The sequence below is a fragment of the Buteo buteo genome, chromosome 7 (genome assembly GCF_964188355.1).
Source record: "Buteo buteo chromosome 7, bButBut1.hap1.1, whole genome shotgun sequence".
Lineage (NCBI taxonomy): Eukaryota > Metazoa > Chordata > Aves > Accipitriformes > Accipitridae > Buteo > Buteo buteo.
Genome location: NC_134177.1, coordinates 31,822,778 through 31,844,872, shown reverse-complemented (window position 1 = coordinate 31,844,872; position 22,095 = coordinate 31,822,778). Strand labels below are relative to the sequence as shown.

At 45.7% G+C, this 22,095-nt stretch overlaps 1 protein-coding gene across 2 annotated transcripts; it reads left to right on the top strand.

Annotated features, from left to right (window-relative positions):
- Nucleotides 1-916: 916 nt before the first annotated feature.
- CLDN18 (claudin 18) lies at nt 917-18,005 on the top strand. 2 transcript variants are annotated; one of them, XM_075033277.1, is made up of 5 exons: nt 917-1,136; nt 14,017-14,181; nt 16,105-16,210; nt 16,557-16,667; nt 17,292-18,005. In XM_075033277.1, the coding sequence occupies exons 1-5, from the start codon at nt 917-919 to the stop codon at nt 17,467-17,469; spliced, it is 780 nt and encodes a 259-aa protein (XP_074889378.1). In that variant the 3' UTR covers nt 17,470-18,005. The 2 variants fall into 2 exon arrangements, with proteins under 2 accessions (XP_074889378.1, XP_074889377.1); XM_075033276.1 differs by lacking the exon at nt 917-1,136 and adding an exon at nt 9,501-9,720.
- Nucleotides 18,006-22,095: the final 4,090 nt, after the last annotated feature.

Sequence of the window (22,095 nt, the reverse complement as noted above, 5' to 3'; positions counted from 1 at the left end):
GGGATGTAGCAGAACAAGCAAAAAGGACATTACCCAACAAAGTGACTTTCTGTGGTAAGGTTAGGTCTCTTAGGTGCTCTTGTCTTATAGTAATACATAGCGACATGTCTGCCTTGCCCTCATTCTTTGTCCATCTAAACATGTCAAAATTCTTATTTGGATGAGGGGGATAAAGCAATAGCGAATGAGGATATACCTTCGCTTCTGTTTATTTTTTTTCCTTGGTCTGCCTGCCAAGCTTAGTCCTCTCACAGCAAACTGCAGGTTCACACCATTCACTCTTCAGCAACTGCTGCCTTTCCTGTGGGCTCCCAGCCTGACTTTACCAAGCAGCAAGCTCCATCCAAACATCAGTGCACTGTCCTTTGCTATATGCTATCCTCTTTTATAAACTACTTTTGCTTAAATTTTTTGGTTGAGCAAACATCCCTAGATAGAGGCATGCTAATAAATGCTTCTCCACTTGGCTCAAAAGCATCATCCCTGCCAGGAAAGGATTAGGCTCTCCATAATTTTTATCTGTTTCATCCAATTTAAGCATCTCTGTGCTTGGTCTCCTGGAGTACACAGTCATTTCTGCAGAAGATGTCCCCTAGCTGTTTCAGAGGGACCCGCTGGTACCTGTCTCCCTGCGCCGGCTGCACCTCTGCCTGGAGGGACAAGGTAAACAGGGAGCGAGGTGTTCACGCTGAGTGTAACAAATGGCTCTTGGTACCAAGCGAGGAAAATTATCTCACTGAAACAGATAAAGGGAAAGGCTAGGTTTGTATAGCACGGACCAGACCTCTCCTGACTCCCGTCCGTGACGTAGGCTGTGCCTCCAGCTAAAAGTCCCTTCTGCCCTGGCTGCCTGCCCCAGACCCAGCTTGTGGAGGCTTGTGCGTGCCGAGGACCTGCCTACCGAGCTCTTGGTGCCATGTCTGTAACGATATGCCAGTCCATGGGCTTCGTGGTGTCTGCTTTAGGAATAGGAGGCATCATCGCGTCAACTTGCATGGACCAGTGGAGCACCCAAGACCTGTACAATAACCCGGTGACGGCGGTGTTCAACTACCAGGGCCTCTGGCGCACATGTGTCCGGGAGAGCTCTGGCTTCACCGAATGCCGCGGCTACTTCACTATCCTGGGGCTGCCAGGTAGGGCTTGCTGGCTGCGAGAGCAAAGAGGTGGGAGGGCAGAGCCCCTGGCACATGCCAGAAGCCGTGCATGAGTGGTGGCGATGGGTGATTTTCCGTGCAGAGTGGGGAACCCAAATTCTAGCCAAAAAGGACCTTGGGTGCTCATCCTGTTTGGATGACAGGTCCCTTGGAGGTATCTCAACCCGAAACCCCTCCCATGGCCAAGCTGATGTTCAGCAAAACTCATTACAGCTGATTATGCATCAGGATCCTGTGGTGTTGTCCAGGCAATACACCTGGGGCAGTGGCTGCTCTGTGGGGTGATTAGTCCCCTGTGCCGTTGGCAGCTTGGGTATACGCTCCTAGCCCAGCTGCATGGCTGTGCGTGGCTTCCCACCAGAAACCACTAATATTCTTGGCATTGGAGAAGATCCTTTTCTAAGAGGATATGTCACAGTTCAGTTCACTGTATTTCTGTACGGGTTAACACCACCAGGCTGGATTTCTCCCTAATTCTCCTTTGGTTCCAGTTTTTTCTTCCACGGGTATCATTGCTGTCCTGTTTGTGCCCAGAGTATCTAGGGGTGCAAACAATTAGGTTACAACAGGATTATCTGGGTTTTCTTCTTGCCTTAATACAGTGAGAAAAAAGGCACTTAGACTATTATATCCATCTAGCCTCTGTGCTTTGACACAGCTAGAATAGAGGGAAGAAGCCAATTATATCAGCAAATCATTGCAGAACTTCTGCAAAATGGCATTTCCAAAACACACAGAAATAAGCATTGTGCACACAAAAAAAAGCTTTTGCAAGCAGTCTGTCTCTGTGCAAATCAAACCAGTATAACCCAATGCAGCTGTGGCCACTGACACCAGTAGGAGAGGTGTTTCACCCCCTGAGCTGTATTTCCATGTTGCTCATCCCTGGATCCTCATTCCCAACTGGTCTCTGAGGTTAGTTGTGCTGCAGCACCCCTGTGCATGTGCCAGCGATGCCTGTGAGCATCTTCCCCTTGCTGCAGCTGTGGCTTTGAATGCCCCTCTTTGTTCACACAGACTCTGGGGTGCAGATATGCATTTTCTTAGAAGGACATGGGCCTGATCCTGCCTGGGCATCCAGTTGTGCAGCCTCTAGCAAAAGCTGTGTGCTGGAGCAGGTACGAGTGAATGAAAGATGACATCCAAAGAAGGATGTTTGTGCAGGGCTTGTATTCACACACTGCTATTGAAGTCAGCAAAGCCGAGCAGTTTCACCAAAGGAAAATGTGTGCAGGACAGGTAGCAGGCTAATTGCTGATAGGTAAAGAGATTAAAGTTGCCATATGAGGAACAAATAGAGGTGTAAAAAGCAAATCTGTTCCCCCCCTCCCCATATATAGCCATAAGACACTGCAGAACTTCTTCAGTTCTTCAGCTTTAAAAGCTTAAAATTACAGAAAATGTAACTCTACAGAAGAAGCAATTAAACTTTTCAAGTGTTCAGCTCTGGGAACTACTTTAATCTTTGAAGAAACCAGAATACTTGAGATTTGGGGTTTTTTGTTCTTTCAAAATACCTCCATCACTAATCTAAGCATTACAGCAAAAAACTAGCAAATTTTTTGCAATTCCCAAGCCTCTGGTCTGGTGTCTGTAGAGAGGGTATTAATTTCCTAAAATGGAAACACACAGCAATGTTGGGGGGATGGCTCTCCTTCATTTAGGAGATGGGCTGTGGGAGATTGGTCTGTCCCTCCTCAGCTACATCTAGCAAGCTCTGTGGCTCCTTCCCAGTTACAGACAGAAATGAGCATCCTATCCTAAATGTCAGGGTTTCTAAGGAACTGGTCACCTGAGAGTGGAATTACCATGTGTGTTTGCTGGGCTTATTGCAGTTGCCTACAAAAAAAAGGATTAAAAAAAAAAGCCCCCAAAATAAAGCACAACCTTTAAAAAATAAAGGTGGGTGGGACCCTGAACCCACCAAAGTTGCCATCCTCATCCTCAGTGGTGTTGGAGAGTCAGTGCCTTCCCCCACCAGCATGTAAGCATATGACTATGTACTTTTTTGTCCTGACGAGATGCTTTTTGAGACTGGTGCCATCAGCACTGCCCGACAAAGTGAGGTGGATTTTTTTTTCCTTTCTTTTTAGTGAACAGGGCTTGGACTTCTGAATTTACTCCCTTGTTCTCCCACCCTGTCCACCCTCACTTTTCCCTCCTGTTATATATTGTCTGCTTCCAGTCTCTGGAGAAGGTGGTGCAAAAATAAGTGCCCCACTGCTGTGCTTTATAGATTGGCTCCATCTCCTGAATTCATCTGCTCCTATGGGCATTTCTTCCTACCCACCACCAGCAAAAGGCAGCTGTATCCCAGCCAGGGGTGTGTGGAGGGGTGGGGTTGTGGAAAATGCTAAAAATCAAATTATCAATTTGCAAAGATATTATTTAAGTGGATCATGCCAGTGTTTATTTTAAGTGTGCTGCACCTTGATCTCCATTAAACCCCCCTTGCTAACCACATCGTAGTTAATGGTTTGTCAGCATTTCTATTATAAACCCCTATTTATTATTCTGACAATAGCAATTTATATTGGGAACAATAGTGCCGGAGTGAATAAAAATAATAAGACTCTAGCAAAGCAGCGAGGTGACCTGAGTACATCAATGAAGTTTTGGTTTCTGAGGATTTTTTTTTCTCGATCCCTCGCTCCCACAGCAAAGATTAAACTTGTCTTGCCCATCATCTATCTTCAATTTAGTTGGGAATTTTAATTTCAAATAGATTGAGGAAAAATCAAGATAATAGATGAAAATAAGCAATAACACAGGTAGTTTATGGCTCTCACCCTCACTGCTCAGCTATAAACAGTCAGTCTCTGGTGAAATATGTCACTTGAGAACTAAGCCTGTTTGTTCTGATTTTGCTTTCCCTTATTATTTTTTGCTGCTTGCTTTGGTGTGTCAGTAGACCTTACTGTGATTGTCTGGTGGACACGATCTGAATTTGAACACACAAATAACAGACAAATAGCAATAGCTGGCAAGGCTGGTAGTTTCACCTAGTGCGGAAGTCACAAGGCTCTTTCTACTAAAAGGAACATTTTTCAGTTGCTTACAAGTTTGCTAAACTACAATAACATGGGCAGTAATTTTCCTGTTGTCTGTCTTGGTCTTTTTTTTCCAGACCTCTTCAGCTAGACCAGTTCAGCCATTTTTGAAAGGACATTTTGTTCTCAAGTCAAAAACCCTTTTGACTGTTCCAGAAAGGCTGAGGCATCTCTCTGCTGTGGAACAAAAGGCTGGTGGCTGGAAATATAAGAATATTTTTGCTTTTCCAACATCAAACTTTGAAAGCCTGAGAGCACCCTGTTAAACTTCTCCAACTAGTAAAAGGGTATGTGTTGCTAGAGGGGTCAGAGTAAAAGTAGCCCATGGGAGTGTAATTGTGACTGGCCAGACTTCTGCATAAGACAACTGCTTTCAGTATTGCTGGTGCGGGGTAGCAGAGATGTGTAGGTGTTCCCTGAGGAGAATTCATGTCTGGGAAGTCTTAATGTTGGCGTCTCTGGACTTGCTTCTTTTATATCAATGTTCTGACAAGGTTTTCTTTTATTTCATATAACCAAGGTACATTTTGTGACATAACCCCTGTAAAACCCTTGCTCTAGGGATTTTGGAGACAGGGGATCCCACTGGCCAAGGAAACAGGATCTCTGCTCCATGCAACTGTTTTGTGCCCAAAGTTTGTAAGGATGGGGACTGCTAATTGCTGTGTCACAATCCTCCACTGGTGATGGCCACAGTAAAGTCTCTTCTAAGCTCTGCTTGCTACTTAAAATCCTTTAACACAGTCAGTTCAGCTCCAAATTTTGAAATGTCTGCAGGTAACTGCTGTAACCTGCTTAAAGTCTTTTGCCTGTTTCGTGCACAGAAGGCTTTAGGTGGCCCAGGTGGGCTGGAGACTTGATATAACCTACCAAGGGTACGCATGAGGCAGTGGTGGGTTTGCACTCACCGCAGGAGCTGAAGGAGGTGTGGGGATGGGGAAAAAGCTAATGTGAGACCCTTAGAGAGGTCTTGGGCACCCCAATCCCCTGTGACACTCAGGGCATGGAGAGGTGGCAGAGAGCCCAGCAAGAGATGTCAGGAAGCTAGATGTGTGCATCACATCCTTGCTCCTGTCTTGTGCCTTTATGCCCCAAAAAGATGAGACATGAAAAATAATTCTAAAGGATCTGGACTGAGGAGCAAGGCAGGAGAAATGGCAAAAGGCTGTGGAGATATGGAGCTGGGATGCAGCTCATAGGCATGTAGGGAAGGATGCAGCTTCATGCACCCTGACTATGCTGAGGGACCTCGAAGGCCCCTCTGGACCACCTGAAGACCAGTGGGGTAGAGTGGGTCTGAACTCGGACGGGGGTCTTCCATGAAGCCCTTTCCCCACTGAGTTTCAGAAAGGTCAGTCAGCCCTTCTTATGTTATGAGCTGGTGGACCACATGCTCCTGGAAGCTGTGGTCCTCTCAGCAATGGAGGGACAGAAAGAGAAGGGTGGGTTTGCTTTGTTTCAGTCTGAACAAGCTGGAATTGACTGGCAGGGTGTGAGCTATATTTGCAAATTTTAAAGTAAACATGAGCTGTAGGTGGCTTTTATGGGAGAGGCAGTGATAACATTCAGGAGTTGCAATGGGCCCAGTGAACGGTTTTGAGATAATATGGAGTCAACGCCTGGATAGATAAAGCAAGTATGAGCTGAAATAAAGGTTGCAGAGGGGAGTGGCCACAAAGTACCCTTCCTTTTCCTAGTTTGGGTAAACTGCTGGAGATGTCCCGATAGTCAGAGTGGGAGCTCTGTTCTCTGCTCCTTGGTGAGGAAGCTTGGCCTTTGCAAGAGCTGCCTCCCCACCATGTCCCTTCCTTAGATACTGCTCAGCATCACCACGTGGCGTGGCAAGCCCTCTGGCCCAAGCATTCAACCATCTTGCTGGAGTCTGAGCAACAGGCCTGTGCTTGGAGAGAGATCACTGTCCTTCAACCACTCCTTGCTGTAGACATCTCCTGGGGTGGCTGGAGATGAGCATCAGGTTGTAGTAAAGATGCTTAGACTTACTCTACAGCTATCCTATCACCCAACCACTTTTCAGGTTGTGCTCTGAGCCAACAGTTCAGATAAAATTCCCAGGTGATCTTCTGTTATTGGGCTTGGTGCTCGGAAAATGGGGTGACAAGTTTTTTGCAAAGGGAAATATATTTTTCCCCTATCATGAGTGGCTCAGAAACAGCCATTAAAAATAAGCTTAAAATAAGAACCTTTCAGAAAGGCAAAGAAAATGGGCTAGGGGAAGGGCTGGGATGGAAACAAGTTTGTGTTTTCTCTCTAGAACTTTGCTTCAACCAACCACTAAGGAAAGTATTTGTGGGAGCTTTGAGTTCCCAGTGTTTACAAGTGTGATGCTAATCAGAGCATGAGAAATGGCAAGCAGCTAATGCTGGGATGGCTGGATAGCACCTTAGGCAACATTCTTAGGGATGAGCAAATAGAACCCCCACCAAAACACAATAATCTTTCAAAGACAACAACATCTGGAGTGCTGAGCATGTTTGGGTGTCTGTTTGACTCTTAGCTAAGGACTGCAGCATGACCCTTGTTACTGAAGTTGGTTTCTCAGCTCCATTTTTGGAGGGGGGATGCATGAGATTTCAGGGGGGAATACATAACCCTGTGCTGGTTTATCCTCTTCAGAGACATGATTCAATCTGGCCCCCAAAACCAAAGACAGACTGGTTGACCCAAGGCTTTCTTGCCTGGAGACTGTTGATGATATTTTTTGATTGATCCACTGTTGCTCTGGGGTTTCAATGCCCCTGAGTAAAACGGATGATGAGAAATGGCATACCCCATCAGCAGGAGAAAACTATAACCCCAAGGAAAGGTTAGCAAGGCAGCACTGCCTGGGTGGCAGACTCCTGCTTAGGGCACAATTAGGGGCAATTCAGGGGATGGCCCTCTTTCCAATAAGTGTGTTGGGGTAACAACAGCGCTTGGGGCTGTGAAATGGTGGAGGAGGAGAGGCGGAGAAGAAAAGGTCACTATTGGCTTGAAGACCTGCTCCAGCTGCATGCAGCCAAAACCAGCAGAAAGGATTAGAGGAAGGAGTTGGTGGCTTCCCTCCCAGCAAAGCAAACACATGGGCATGGTGCATGGGAGAGCCATCTCCACTGGTATTCATGCAATCACTCAGATGCCCAATTTAGCAGAAAAAACCAGTAATTTAAAAAGTGGTAGAGGTTTTGGGGAAAAAAAATCTGGAAAAACATGTTTGGCTTTTGTACCCCCCCTTGCCTCCTTTTCTTTTTCCTCCCCAGGGTTTATTTTTATCTGTGACCAGTCCATGGGTCCATTTTTCTGTGCACCCCTTCAAGCCATTGCACACTAAAGATGTAGGGTGACACTGCCCTTGGGAATAGGGGTTATGTTCCAGAGGAATGTCTGTCCCTGCGACATGGTTTGAAGTGGTCTAGCCTGGAAAAAGTTATGTGGTCTTACCACTAGATGGCAAGAAGGCAGCAAGTCCTGGGCCACGAAGAAGGAGAGGAGTCTTGGAGCGCTGTGGAGGAGCATCAGGGCTTGGGTGCAACCAGCTTTTCTGATTGGGACACAATTCTGGCTGTGGGGCAGTGAAGGATGGGATGAAGAGCTGGCCATATTACTTGCTTTAGCACTTATTGTCCTCCCAGCTTTGAGGTCCTTTCCAGCCCTGATTTATCATAAAGCATTATCCAAGATGAGGAATGTTAGTCAGCATGCCCTCTCACCTCACTGAGGATAAGCAGCTCTTACCACCTCTGGCTCTTGAGGGCTCACTTCTGTTTTTTTGTTCACGCTATTATTTTTGATGGCAACTTTGACCTTCAGATATGTTGGAGCTAACCCTTCCTCTGATATAAACTTGCCAAAGTCACTGAAAATGACTAAATTTGAATAAAATTGCTGGAAGCAAAGACATCTTGTGCCTGACCCAGGAGGGCTTTGGTGGCTGTGATTTGTGGCTGCTAGACATGTGAATTGTGCTCTGGCTGCTACAGCAGAGTCCAGTGCAAAAGCATCTCTGTCTGCTGCCCACTAGCTTGCTGCATAGCCCCAAAAGCAAAAGGGGTGTCCTAGGTGGTTGTTCTCCAGAACGCAGAAGCAATAGCCAATGTGTAATAACCCCACTGTAACTCATCCACCCACAGAAATCAGCCTCTCCTCTCTTCCTGGTGGCTTTCACATGGCTTCACATCCAGGTGATGGTATAGACGGTGCCTGTGGCACAGAGCGGTATCAGTACTGGTTAAAGTGGGAATTTGTTTCTAGGTCAGGGCTGAAGTAAATCAGTCGGAGCAGGGTATTAGATGAGAATGGATGAGCGTGAAGTCTGGAAGGTCCTTGTAACTCACTGCGCTCTGTTGGCAGAGTGGCATGGCAAATTTATTTTGCTCCCCCGAGCCCAGCACTTCTCCACCGTGCAAAGAGATTATTAATTTCCTAATTCTTATATCCCCCGCCCCTTTTTTCCAGGACCATTCCCTCAGCCAATACAGGCAAGAACCTGTAAAAAGGCACTTTCCAAAGGGTCCCTGCGCCCTCCCTCTCCCCACATGGGTTTCAGTGGGGCCATGTGACGGGTGATGGGGATGCGGGTGGGAGGAGAACAGGGCTGCAGGAGCTTTGCTGCATCAGTCTGGGCCTCTTGGCTCAGTGCCCTGGGTTGTGCCATGGTCAGCATCTGAGGCAACCTTGGTGATGCTCAAAGTGGCTGCGAGGAGTGGCCATGTCCCTGTTTGTGCCCTGGGTTGAGCTCGTGGCCCTGTATCCTCCCCCAGAGCTCAATGCTGGAGTCCCTATCTCTCACTGCGCCTCTTGGCAGATGCCTGCATGCCCGGGTGTAGAGATGTCCCTATCTTGGTCTGATGGCAGATCTACTCCCTCTTTGTGTAAGCAGAGGGCCGGGGAGGCTGAGTTCACCTGGGAATATGGTCCTTCCCTCTGCCCCTCTCAGCACATTTGCACCATGCCAAGCACGCAGGAGAAGCCAGATAGCAAAGGGTTTCGGTGGGGGGACGGCGCATGTTCCAAGTGGGTTGCCCAACACTCGATGGAGCGTGGCTGCTTAGCTGGGGAAGGACAAGCACTTCTAAAGGACAAAATCATATCTCTGGCCCTGCCAGCACAAACCTACCTAGCGAGAGTGAAACTGGACTATCTTGCAAAAACACTTTGAGCAAACACACTGCTCAATGGAAAGCATCTGATAAGAGCTGCTGCATTTCTGGTGGCTCAGTCAAGAGGACTTCAGTGCTCCCATTAGGTCTGCGGCTTCATCAGGTCTGTCTCACCTCCTCTGTCCAGGGGAGACACCATGTCCACGACCATCTGCCAGGTGATGGCGTTCATTGTTTCGTCGCTGGGTGTTGCGGGGTGCATCGTGTCCACTGCCATGGATATGTGGAGCACGCAGGACTTGTATGACAACCCGGTCACGGCTGTCTTCCAATATCAGGGACTGTGGAGGAGCTGCGTGCGGCAGAGCTCTGGCTTTACAGAATGCCGGCCATATTTCACCATTCTTGGGCTGCCAGGTAGGGGCAAAAGATGCACCAGGTTTAACCCAGGAGCTCTCCTGTAGCTCCACACAGTTTTCATCCAAAAGCAGGAGCAGATACCTTAAAGCACCTTGCAAGGATTAAAACTTCCAGGCTACTCAGTGTATGAGCATAAAAATATGTGCATATTTGTTACCAAAATAATACCTTTACTCAGTGGAGGTTACAACTTGGAGCATGTGTAGGTGATCTCTGGATGAGCATCATGGGTTCAGCCCCATTGCTGGCATAAATCAGCACAGCTCCGCTGATGTGAGGAGAGTGAGTATGTTTAACCCCATGGATATTATGTCCCTTTGAATTGAAATACAAGGAAAACAGCTGCATGTAATTTTGCATTGTTATCAGAATAATGGTTTCTACAGAAAACAATTGATTTTTTTTTTTTTTTTTTTTTTTTTCCCCCAAAGAGCAAAAAGGAACTGAAGAAATCTGTCTGTGAGCAGTGCATGTAGGAAGGGCAAGATGGGGAAAGGTGCACTCGGTCACTTCACATTATGTGGGGAGTTTTAGTGGTTACAGAGGCAGATTGCAGAGGGGTATTACTTTCTCATTTGCTTGCTTACTTTACAAAAAGAGAGTATTTCAGTGCTCCAGAGCTAGCTGGGCCCATGGGTGGGGAGCAGCCAGCCTGGCTCAACATGCTTCCCTGTGACCTCTCGTGCCTGTGCCCTGCCAGCTAGCAATAAATACAGCCCCAAGAGTGTTTTTCACTCTTGGTGCACAACTGCAAATAGGTACAAGCAAGCACTAGTGCCTTTTGTAGCTGTTGACTGGTGTAGAAAAGAGCGTGATGTGGGCTCTCAGCCCTGTATCCTCAGGGGTGCCAGCCTTGCTTCTCTACTGTGAGGCAGGAGGGAGTGCTTTGCTGAAGACCAGTGTGTTGGCTGCAGTGTTTGCTTTTTGAGAAAAGCCCGTGACTGTCCCAAGGGGTGTCATGGAATAAATGTGTTTCTGTGTATCCAGCCTCAGGATTGTTAGGTGACTTTCTTTTCATTTGGAAGAGCAAAACTGATGTTTGGAGTCACTTTTCCTATGGGACTATTTGTTTTAAAGAATAGAAAATAGAGTTATTAAACTATATATACAAATATTGTTCAAAATATGTACATATCCTTATAATGCTGTGTGTAGGTGATTGTGTTTTAAGAGAGCAATGAGGCAACGGTAACAATCATTTTGATGCCAATTTGTCATAATCAAGATTTTACTTTTTATGTAATACAGCAATAAGGAAATACACAAAGCAGTCACAGGCATTTTCTGTTGTGTCTTAGAGATATTGTCAGGTTTGTTCTCTTTATGTGTTCGTTTAGTTGATGAGTACCCTAAAACATAAAGAAGGAATGCCCCTGCTTGAATTTGGTTAACTTAAAAAACTCATTTTTTTCCCTAAACTTTCTATATTCCATTAATCATAACTAGTCATAGAGTTAGATTTCCACCTTTGTATTTTGTATGAGTAACAGAAATACACTTGATGTTAGTTTAGACTACTTGAAGTTGTTTTACTTCACTCACCTCTCACTATTCACAGCAACGCTGGGGGAAAAGACAACTCTCCAGTTTCACTTACATCTGAAGAACCGAGTGATGCAAACTGTGGTTTCAGATCACTGATATTTATTTTGGTGAATAGGCTTGCATTTTTACTATTTTCTGTGCACACCATCCCTTCATATGGAAATCAGGTGTGCAAAATGAGCAATCATATGTGTGTAGGTATGAAGCAAAGTTATCATACCTTCTGCAAAATGTGTGTGCAAAATGGCAGGTAGTTTCTGCGCTTGACTTTAACTATAGGGCTGTTTGCTAACTAGTGCTCCCCATACAATTTTTTTCCCTTAGTCTCCTATTTTGTTTGTCTAAGCCCTTCCACTCCTTCTTTCTAGGGGAAGTCATTCACCTTTGGAAAGCAGCTCTATTCAGAGGACTTCTGATGGATGCCAAAATTCACTTGAAACTGCAGTGCTCTCTTTCCAAACAGCTCTCGCTTTCAGTCCCATGAGACAAGTGAAGAGGCCTTCGTGCCACAGCAGGCCAGGGAGCACTTTCTTGTCCTTTCTGTCCCTTTGTGGAGATGGTGCATAAGTCACCTTCACAGAGGAAGGAATCACTGCTGATGGCTATTTTGCATTTTTTCTCTTGTGCCCTGCTGTGTTCCTCTCTCCTTTCCAACAGCTGCGGATTGCTCCTTTTCAACCGCACTTGGACTTCAGTGCGCCAGCAGAACTGCAATGGCGCAGGAGCTGCTCGGCTTGGCCTGCCTGTTGTGTCCTGCCACAGGCACACAAGGCACTGGGAACATCTCTCATGGGAATCCACAATATCTCTGTGAGGTCTTAGCTTAGGATCACTTCTTGAAGGGTTGAGACAACCACAGTGATGGCACCTAGGAACCATAAGGTCTGTAGCAAGCATCTCAGGAATGAAGGACTGTCTTGGGGACGAGGACCTTCCATCATGATGCCTAGTGTCTTACACTGCCCTGGAGTATCAGCTTCTCCTGCCTGCCCTGAAACAAAAGCAGTTGCAAAGAAGCTTAAGTGACTGTAAAGACAAATAAGTATTGTGATGTTCTTCTCTTTCCAGCTTTCTGCTTTGCATCAGGTGCTGTGTGAACAACCTTTGAGGGCTGATAAGGCTTATTTGCCAGCTTCTTGTTCTCTGATGAATAATAACTAATGAGCTCACACCTGGGGGCTGATGAATGGGAGATTGAAAATCCCAGGCTCGTTAGCATTTGTTATCAGCTGATAAGGGCAAATTGAGTCATAAGAGCAGCAGCCCCAGTGGGACTGCCAGATGGGAGAAGGTGGTGTATTTCCAGCCTGTGGGATGGTAGACCACTGGCTTCCTTGTGTGTCATGGTGCTAGCGCCAAGGAGACCCCCACGGGCACCACAGCACCCACCCTTGCCCTCCTGGGGAGGGTTTATAAATCCTTCTCCCAACCTGTGCAAGGCCAGCAGGGTCTTCTCCCTGCTCTCCAGCATCAGTGCCTCCTGCTCATAGTTGGGCCATATGGGACCCTTGTGCACTATGGTCATCCTGGTCAGCACAGCAATAGGGGTGACAGGCAGGCTGAGTGAAGTCCCTGGGGCCGTAGGATATGTTGCCTGCCCTTCTCTGTCCATTATGAGCCCCCATCATCTTCCCTTGAAGAGGGACATTCATGTGTGGGGAGCATCAAAGCCAAATCCAGGGCTGCAGGAGCTCATGGGAGAGCAAGAAGAGGCTGCAAAATGTCTCAGCCAAATCACAACAACCCTTGAAATACTTTTGACCACCCCCTCTCAGTGCTCTGCCAGTGCTGCCACCTTCCTGTCTCTGCCAGGGACATGTGCACAGATGGGAAGGAGAAGTGTCTGGGGCCAGCACTGAACTTCAGGCAAGATGGGATATGTGCTACCTTATTAGAAAATCACCTTGGTATTCAAATGCATGGCCTTTTCCCTTCACTTCTCCATTTTAAAAGGTGCAAGTTTCCCTTTGCTTTTCCCTCTACTTTTCTATACCAGCCAAGAGGAGCCTGGGGGGTTTTTGCTACCTTCATCTGATTGACAGTAGCACTCGGCTCCCACAGGCATGACCCACCAGCATCACAGCCTGCCTCCAACCAAGCATTCCCACCTTGATGGCAAGCTGCTAAAGAAATTCAGGCCTAGGGTATTTGTGTGTTGTATTAATGAACATGGACAGATTTATACAGGTCTGACATTACAAATAACCATGGGAAGGATATGCTGGGGGAGGTCATTGCTGAAGCTTTGTTGCTCTCTTTTGGTGTATGTGTAATGTTTGTCAAGGTGATTTTCCTCTTCTCTTACTGTAAAGCAGGAACACACAAGCCTCCATGTTGATTCACACAGTAGCTGGAAATACCACAGATAGCTGGGTGGAGCTGTCTGCTTTCATCGCTGCTTGGGGAGAAAAAAAAAGCTTTCTCAATTAATTTGGTTATGAAACAGTTCATGCTTACCCCTGCTGTACACAAACTCCTCTCCGTGAATTCAGCTGAATAGATCATGACTGGTGCCGATGAACATTTACAAAAAATTATGTCTAAGCCATCAAACTCTTTGGGAAGCTGAGACAGCCACATTTCCAGAGGTGCCCCGGATAACGCTGAGAGTAGATCTGGTGCCTATTGTCCAAGGTTTTCTTCTTTAATACTTTTATTTTTAGACAGAAACAGTCTTTAAAAAGCTCCCAGGCTCTAACGAATCTCACTTCAGTCACTCAGCGTGGCTCTTTTCAATTTGTTTTGCAGCAATGTTCCAGGCTGTGAGGGCCCTCATGATTGTGGGTATCGTCCTGGGCATCCTTGGCCTCCTTGTGTGCATTTTCGCACTGAAATGCATCCGTATCGGCAACATGGAGGATTCTGCAAAAGCCAACATGACTCTGACCTCCGGCATCATGTTCATTGTTGCTGGTAAGTGGGTGGTGTCATGTCCTTCATGTGCAAGGCATTGCAATTGCCTGAAATTGAGGACTGGGCAAGTCTTCATGCAATTCTGGTCACAGGTAGCAGATTCTCTGGAGCAACCCAAAGCATTGATGCTTGCATGAAGTTATTGGCATTTATTTTTATCTTCCAGCCTGGCCTCCTGTGGTCAAGTGATTTCTACCTCTGCTTAGTAAAAGAAAACCAGATGTTTGTATGGGACAGAACATGGAAGGCTGAAAAAACAGCCCACAGATAAAAAAGAAAATATATATCTTAATGTTATATGTATACTGTTGTTATGTACTATTATATCCTTTATTTATGTGTAATAGTTTTTTGAAGAGTCTCAGGCTTTATATATAATAATTTTATTAAGACTCTCAGGGTTATGGTAGCCTAGCTTGTAATTTTTAACTACCTTGCGTTATCAGGAAGGCTGCAGGAATGCCTAGTGTTGCCCAGCTACCTCAAAATTGCAAATGCTTAATACATCACTTACAGGTTTTCCCACAATTTTTTTGAGATGAATAATCAAATCAAATCCATATCTTAATGAAGGGAAGGAGAATGTCCCTATTTAAAATCCTTATAGTTGAACAGCACTAACTTTTGTTGGGATATACATACATACACAACTTAAAGAGACATACAACACAACTTAAAGATGTACAATAAGTACAAGGTGGAAAGAGGAAACCACCTTCTGCCACACAGCTTTAATTTTACACTTAAAATCTATCATTTTATGCATTTGAGTCAGTGGGTTGAGAATTTCACCAATGCAGATATTAGAAAAGCTCACTCATGGATTCCTGAAGAAAGGGTGTCTAAAATGATGACATGACTGACTGTTGGGATGGGACATCCCTTGGTTGAGTTCACCCATTTCAAAACAAGGTCCCTAGTCTCAGCTAGCTAAGGAGTTGGGTACCCATGTGCCGTGGTGGACCTGGCCCTTGGTCACACCTCTGCAAGGTGGAGGTAGTGTTTCTTCCTAAAATAAGGGCTGCTCTCAGGACAGAAGTGTTAAAGACTGTAACGCTGAAGTACCGTGATAGTGAAGGCTATATGGGGACCTGAGGCAGAAGCACCACTGATTGCTCAGACCATCCCCAGTGCTGTGAGTAATTGGGCTTCAGGGAAGACCCAGAGGTCTTGGTGGGTGTAGTGAGGGTAAATAGGACTTGGGATGCCCAGAAAAGCTGGAGTCCATATTTTTTGGCAACAAACACAGACATGACCTTTAGCTGTGTTTTGTACCTCCTTCCACAATAGCGTACAGTACAATGATGACCTTCATTAGCATGAATGACTCTCCTAAGAAGAGCAATAGTGAAATCGCAAATGATAATGCCATTGCTGCCAGGCTCGTCACAGCTGAGCATCACAGTGATCACCTGTGCAGACGAATGGAAGAAGTTTCTGCCTCTTGAGTCTGGTCCTCCGGGCTGCCAGCAGAGTCAGGCAGGCATCACTACCTGGTGATGAACAGGTTGTGAACCAAAATGTATCTCCTCTTCCACGTGACAGACAGTGTGTTTTCCCATTCAAAACAATAATTTCTGATAGGGAACCTTTTGCCCATGTTTTTCACTGTAAAACAAATCTTTAAAACTGAGCTACTAGATATTTTCAGCAGCTAAAATGATCTGTTTGTTAAACTCATTTTCTGTGAGAAAACACATCAGTAGAAAGATCCCTGCTGGTATGACTTGGGATTTTGTAGTGTGACGTTGTATTCTTGCTGCTGGATTGTAAATGTGTGGTTCCCCACTGCTGCTCAAGGAACATGCCAGGACACAAACGAGTATCTCACCCACCTTTCCAGAGCTTTAAGGTGCTTCCCCAAAGCCAAAGATGACTGCTTGTATTATGTGGGTCTCAGTCTGTCCTTCTGTCTGATCTCAGGCCTGTGTGCCATCACTGGAGTGTCTGTGTTTGCCAACATGCTGGTCACAAACTTCTGGATGTCCACAGCCAACATGTACCAGGGAATGCAGAACGTCCAGAACAGGTACGTGGTCAACTGGCTCAGGGTGCTCCACAGTGCAGATCTCCTTCAGGGCCAGGGTGTGCTGCAGCTGAAGGAAAGGCAAACTCTGGGTGCATATGAGTCTGGTCCCAGGACTTGGAAGATTTATTGAGTCTCTTTCTTATCTGCACTGGAGATAACTTGTCCAAGCAAATTGGCTGGGATGTCTCTGCTCACGCAGCTCAAGAAGGAGGTAGTGAGCCTGCAGGTAGTGCTCATGGGAACTTCTGCAAAGCCAGGAGGAGAATGACAATGTTCAGTGTGTTTCAGAAGCAGCAGGCTGGACCACTGTCACAGCGCTAACCAGCCATGTCTCTGTGTTTTGTAGGTACACCTTTGGCTCAGCCCTCTTTGTTGGCTGGGTGGCAGGTGGCCTGGCCCTTGTAGGAGGCATCATGATGTGCCTTGCTTGCAGAGGGCTGATTCCAGAAGAATCCCGGTAAGCATATCTGTGGTAGACACGGGAAGGTATTGCATGAAACCTTGGGTGTCAGGATAGCATACGGACAGCACACCACAGGATATGCCTATGCATAATAACCCTGTTGCAAGAGTTATCGTGATGATACATCTGTTTGCCCTGTGTCATGGGTCAAAAGTGACCATTTCCCTTCCCTGACTACGTGACTTGCAAACAAATAGAGAGAGCAGGAGAGATCAGCCTTAAAATCTAAAATTTGCAATGTGCTGGCTAAGTCAGGCCCATTCATTGCAGCTTTGATTGCAAATTTCATAGCAGATCATCAGCAGGTGTAGACTGCATCAGCTGAGCTATGATTTACATCAGGTAGGGCTTTGTACGCCTATGTAGCTGGTTATTTTAGGTGGGTCCTTCACTGAACCAAGGATTTACTCATGGGTAAGAAAGTATAAGTTTATGAAAAAACATGAAAGAGACTTGCAGTCTGTCCATGGATAATTGGGTCTGAGCTTATTGAGTGGCTCCAAGTGGTGACACAGTACGAAGTTTCCTAAAATCCAACAGCAAACAGGAGCACAGGGTGCAACATTGTGTAGTCACAGACCCTCCAGTGGCTGATGTCGTCTTTTGTGTCTCTTTCAGTTACAAAGCGGTGTCCTACAATGCATCGGGACGGAATATCTCCTACAGAACGGGGCCCTATAAGGTTGGTTCAGGGTATGAACCTGAAACAAAGACTAGGAAGAATGCAGGATATGAAGAAGCTGCTCGAAGTGAGGATGGAAGGCGCTCGTACCCTTCAAAATATGACTATGTCTAGCAGACTTTCTAGGCTTGAGTTGTGCTCTCTTTTATAAAATATTTTTAACTTCAAAAGCAAAAAGTATAGGCAAACAAAGCAGTCTGTAAATAGGATTGTGTTTTCTATCATGTTTCCCTACTCTGAGGTTGTATTCTAGCTTGTTATGAACATCAGTTTTATTTGACTGCTTGTTAGTATGCCTAACCATAAGGAGGTCTGTAACAAAAGCGATCCCTTTTTATGCGCTCAGAGTAGCACGGTTTGCTCATATTTTACATATAAACTCTCACATCCAGGATCAGGATTGTGCCTTGTGCCCTTTTCTAATTCATCTAATACATTAAAATTCCCATTGAATAATAGCCCAGATCTAAAAGCAATGCTACCCCATTGCTGTCTTCCCTTTGAGCAGGCTTTCATGCAATTAGGCAATGTCATCCCCTACTTTCTCAGAGTTTGGAGAGGTGAACAGTATCCTGTGACTTTGGTGTCCTCTGTTCACCAGAAAAAACAGTGTTTTGCTGAAATGGTAGTGTATCTTTGCTCTGGTTTTGCCACCCAATAATTTTTTTTAGCAGATTGAAAAGTGAAAATTATAATCTAGTAGTCTCCTACATTATTTTGCTGTGTATTTTAAGTAAATTCTGTTGTGTCCCTTTGGCTGTGGCCACTGCATACAGACCCCATAGTCATGGCATTTTCCTCCCTGGTGACTGTTTCTACTCAGACACACCTTTGCTTTGCTGGTTGTACTACAATGCTGATCTGCTGTGATATTTAATCTGATTTATGTTACTTAGACATTTGCTATAACCTATGATACCAAAGTGTATTTATTTCTCCTGATCTCTCCAGGGAATATGTATAATCCATTGTTATTCCTATGCTAGATATTTGCTGTAATAGCTGAAAACCTCTGTGTGTGACCGGTGTTCCCACAGATGTCACCTTTAATGAAGCCAGAAGAATTTCTCATTTAGAATTAATTAGAGTTACATTTGGAGCAGAAATCCTGGGGAGCATTAGATGTGTAACTCCATACTGACATCAGGACTTCCTTGTGTTAATTTTTCCCCCAATGATGTGAAGATTAACTTCTTAGTGGGACGTTGCCTCTTTTAGCCAATCTATCAGAGAGGAAGCTTATTTGAAGGGGTCAGAGGAAGACACACAAGAACTTACATGGGAGGGGAGAGCTGCATGCCATTAGCAGGTCCTTCCACCCGGCTCCAGAGCACAACCTAGTGAAGTTCTGCGAAGTGCCTATGAGCAGAGCAAATGGTACTGAGGGACAAGTTAGAGAGAAAAAAGGGGTCCAAAACCTGCAAAGTAGCATTTTTGATAGATATCTGCAATAGGTTTTAGCCCCACTTGCAATGATTACAAGTTCTCTGCAGAGAACTGGCAAAATTGTTTTGAAGTACTGATATTCCCTTGAGTGGTTTCATGTTCTGGAGGCATCAGAGGTAGAGCTGAACATTTCTCCAGAGCTGGACCTTTGGTAGGTCAAGCTACCAGTCTAGCTGGCATCTCTGGTGGCTTGCATGAATGGGGGGGCAGGCTGTTTCACTGAACAGTTGCGTTCCCAGTGAGCACACACTGCACTCACCAGCTCCCTACAACCATCACCTCTCCATAAGCATCAGCTCTCCACAGCCACCAGCTCTCCACCACCACATGGAGACACATCTCCAGCACAGGTCCAGGAGATGTGGAAGAGGTTGCACCTCAGGCAGGTCAGCAAGAGGAGGAGGGGAAACGCCTGGCAGGGTACGGCTCCAGGGGCTGATGGTTGGAGGAGATGACCACCATGCAGAGAGGTGGGAAGAGCTTCCATCCAACAGAAGCTCTTGGTCCCATCTCAGGCTGGCCATCGGCCCCTGCTGCCACCTGGGATAAATCACTACCTCTGCCAGATGTCAGTGCTGGCTCCCTTTCGTACTAGTGAAGGACTTGTTTTAAGGATCTGTTTTTAAAGGAGAACAATTCAGTTTCGCAGAGGTAAATCCTGTCATTTTTTAAAAATGTCAATATTCTTTACAATGGTTTTGTCTCCATCTCAGTATAGACTTAGCTTTTCTGCCTTTTTTTGCATGCTGGATTTAGTTGTTTGTTTGTTTGTTTTGTTGGTTAGGTTTTTTTTACATCGACATTAAAAGAGAAAAAGTCTTTAAGACCAAAATCACTGTTTTCACTTGTTCTCTCCTTGTCACGGACAGCAGCTACCAACTTTCCTGCTCAGCTAAACTCACCCCGGCTTTGGGTTCTGCAGGTTCTTGGGAGCAGTATGGAAAAATATGTGTGGTTGAGGGAAAAAATAAAAGATGAAGCTTTTTTTTTCTCCTTTGTAAGACATAGTTAGTTATATGCTGAGACAAAATATCAGAAAAGCAGACGAATGAGCATCAGGGGACTCCAACTCACTGATGCAATGAAATCAGAGGTTCTTGCTGGGACCCTGGGCTTGCTGAGGAGTAGAGTTCAGCAAGTGCATGGCTCTTTTTGGCTTTGAGACAACTTTGGTCAGGCCAGCATCTGCCTGACTTTCAAGGTAGCAATTAAACACTTCTAAATACTTCATTGTTCTTAGGAGGGCAGAAAAATTGCTGGTATGCTCTCACTTCTGTCAGCCTCCACTGGAAAGGGGCTGAAAAGCACAGGAATGTTTAATTTAGATAGGAAGCGCGTAAGTGGTGGTTAGGTAAAGGTACACAGGATAATGAAAAATACAGAAAGACATGCAGAAATATTTGAAATACAAGTTTCCGACTGCATTATAACAAAAAAAGGTGCACACATTAAAATCACAAGGAAGCACCTTTGAAAGTTACATTTTATTTTTATACAACACAAATACTTTGACAAACTCACGGATCTGGCTATGTCTCAGTTTCACTTTGATGTGTGCAAGTGTGTAGATTTCTAATCTTCCAACATCAGTTTTCATTTCCTTACCTCGGCCAAAAACTTGCGGTATGAAAAATCTTAATGCAGAGAACTTTACTGAAAAAAATCAAATTCTGAAGCAGAGAATCATTTATTTATGAGCCTGTTTGGGGTGTAACAACACCTAATATTATAGCTGCTCCCCTCTGTTTCTGGCCATAATGGACCTTGTCTTATGGTGGGCACCACTGTGAGCAGTGAGCACTGTGCATCAGGGAGCTGCGGTTCCTGCTGCAGAAAGCACTTGGTGTTTCCCTGTCTTGGGAGATGGACCCAAATATCCCCTTTTCAGCTGAACTGATCTGTCTCCTGGAAGTCCTGCAGCTGAAATCACCTGCTTAGGGAAAGCTCCGGGTCTTTACTGAGAACAAAGTTCCCATTTCCAGGCTTTCCTCTGCAGCCCCACAGGCCGAAAAAAAATGAGGCTACCCTAATTATTTCTTGGACTTTGAGAAAAAAGTGAGATTCAAAAGCCCCCCCAGGATGACCCAATGTTGTCTTAGTGGCAGCTCATTGTGTCCCAGTGCTGTTATGCCCCAATGCCCACATGCAAAGGACACAAACCCCCGTGCCACGTCCACCGCCCGCTGCATGGAGAAGGGGAACACCCGGTCCATATGCTGCCTGAGGAGCACCCTGGGGCCACCCACCCAAAACACAGCCTCTGCACCCCACGCTCTCCCTGGGTCCCCCAGCACTGCAGGGAGGCACTTTACCCTAAAGGGTGTGAATTTAGGCTCTGAAACTCAGCACCACATGCATAACTGAGCTGCTCGAAGGAGCAACATGCTGCTCTCACCCGGTCACTCCGCAGGCAGAAACTCACAGAGGGTACGGGGCCGTACCGAGGCATGCAGAGCAAAGCCATGACCATCCTGCCTTGCTGCAGTCTGGGAGGAGCAGTTAAATATTTGCTGGGCTGAACTGGGCTTGCTGGTTTGACCAATTGCCCAGCAACAAGGAGGTTTGTACCTCTAGAAGTCTTTGGGTGAGTAAAGCTTGGAAATAATCAGAACCCAGATACTGCAGAACTCTTGGCCCCGTGAATAAATCCAGCGTTTCCTCCTGCCATTGTTACTGGTGAGGGAGGGAAGACACACACACACACACACACCACCCCCACCCCCACCCAATTATTTTGCCTTTATTGACAATAAACTGCAGGGCAAAGGATGCATTTGGTAGCACTTGCAGAGCCAAGGGAGATAAGTCAGGGAAATCATGATTGGGGATGTATGTGGGTACCTGTATGCCCGCACTTAGAAATGGTTTTGTTTCCATAAATTTGATAGTCCTCTGAAAAAATGCATATCCTGTTTCAGAGGAGCTAATTAAATATAGGCTTGTCTAATAAAGCAAATGCTGAAAAGGCTGTGTGTATTATCTGCCAGAAGAGCTCTATATAGGTTCTTTCTGAGCTTCTGCAACATTTATAAGTATGTGAGAGCACGGCAGATTTGCATGGACTTTGACCAAGGGAAGCAAAGACGCATATCTGAAGCTACAAATTGGACTATGAGATAAGAACTCTCCTGAAATCTATATGCAATTAAAAGCCCAATCTTCCTTCCTATAGTGACAAGGTTATTGCTTTTATATAGCTGAACAGAGATGAATGAGTCTACGGATTAATAGCACTAAGATTTATGACACTGTGCTTGCCCCAAATATTATGGGAGAATAGCTCTCTGGGTGAGA

Coding starts and splice junctions, on each gene's coding strand:
- CLDN18 (XM_075033277.1), top strand. CDS start 917: ATGTCTGTAACGATATGCCAGTCCATGGGCTTCGTGGTGTCTGCTTTA. Junction 14,182..16,104: donor CATCATGTTCATTGTTGCTG/GTAAGTGGGTGG, acceptor GTCTGATCTCAG/GCCTGTGTGCCATCACTGGA. Junction 16,668..17,291: donor CTGATTCCAGAAGAATCCCG/GTAAGCATATCT, acceptor TGTCTCTTTCAG/TTACAAAGCGGTGTCCTACA.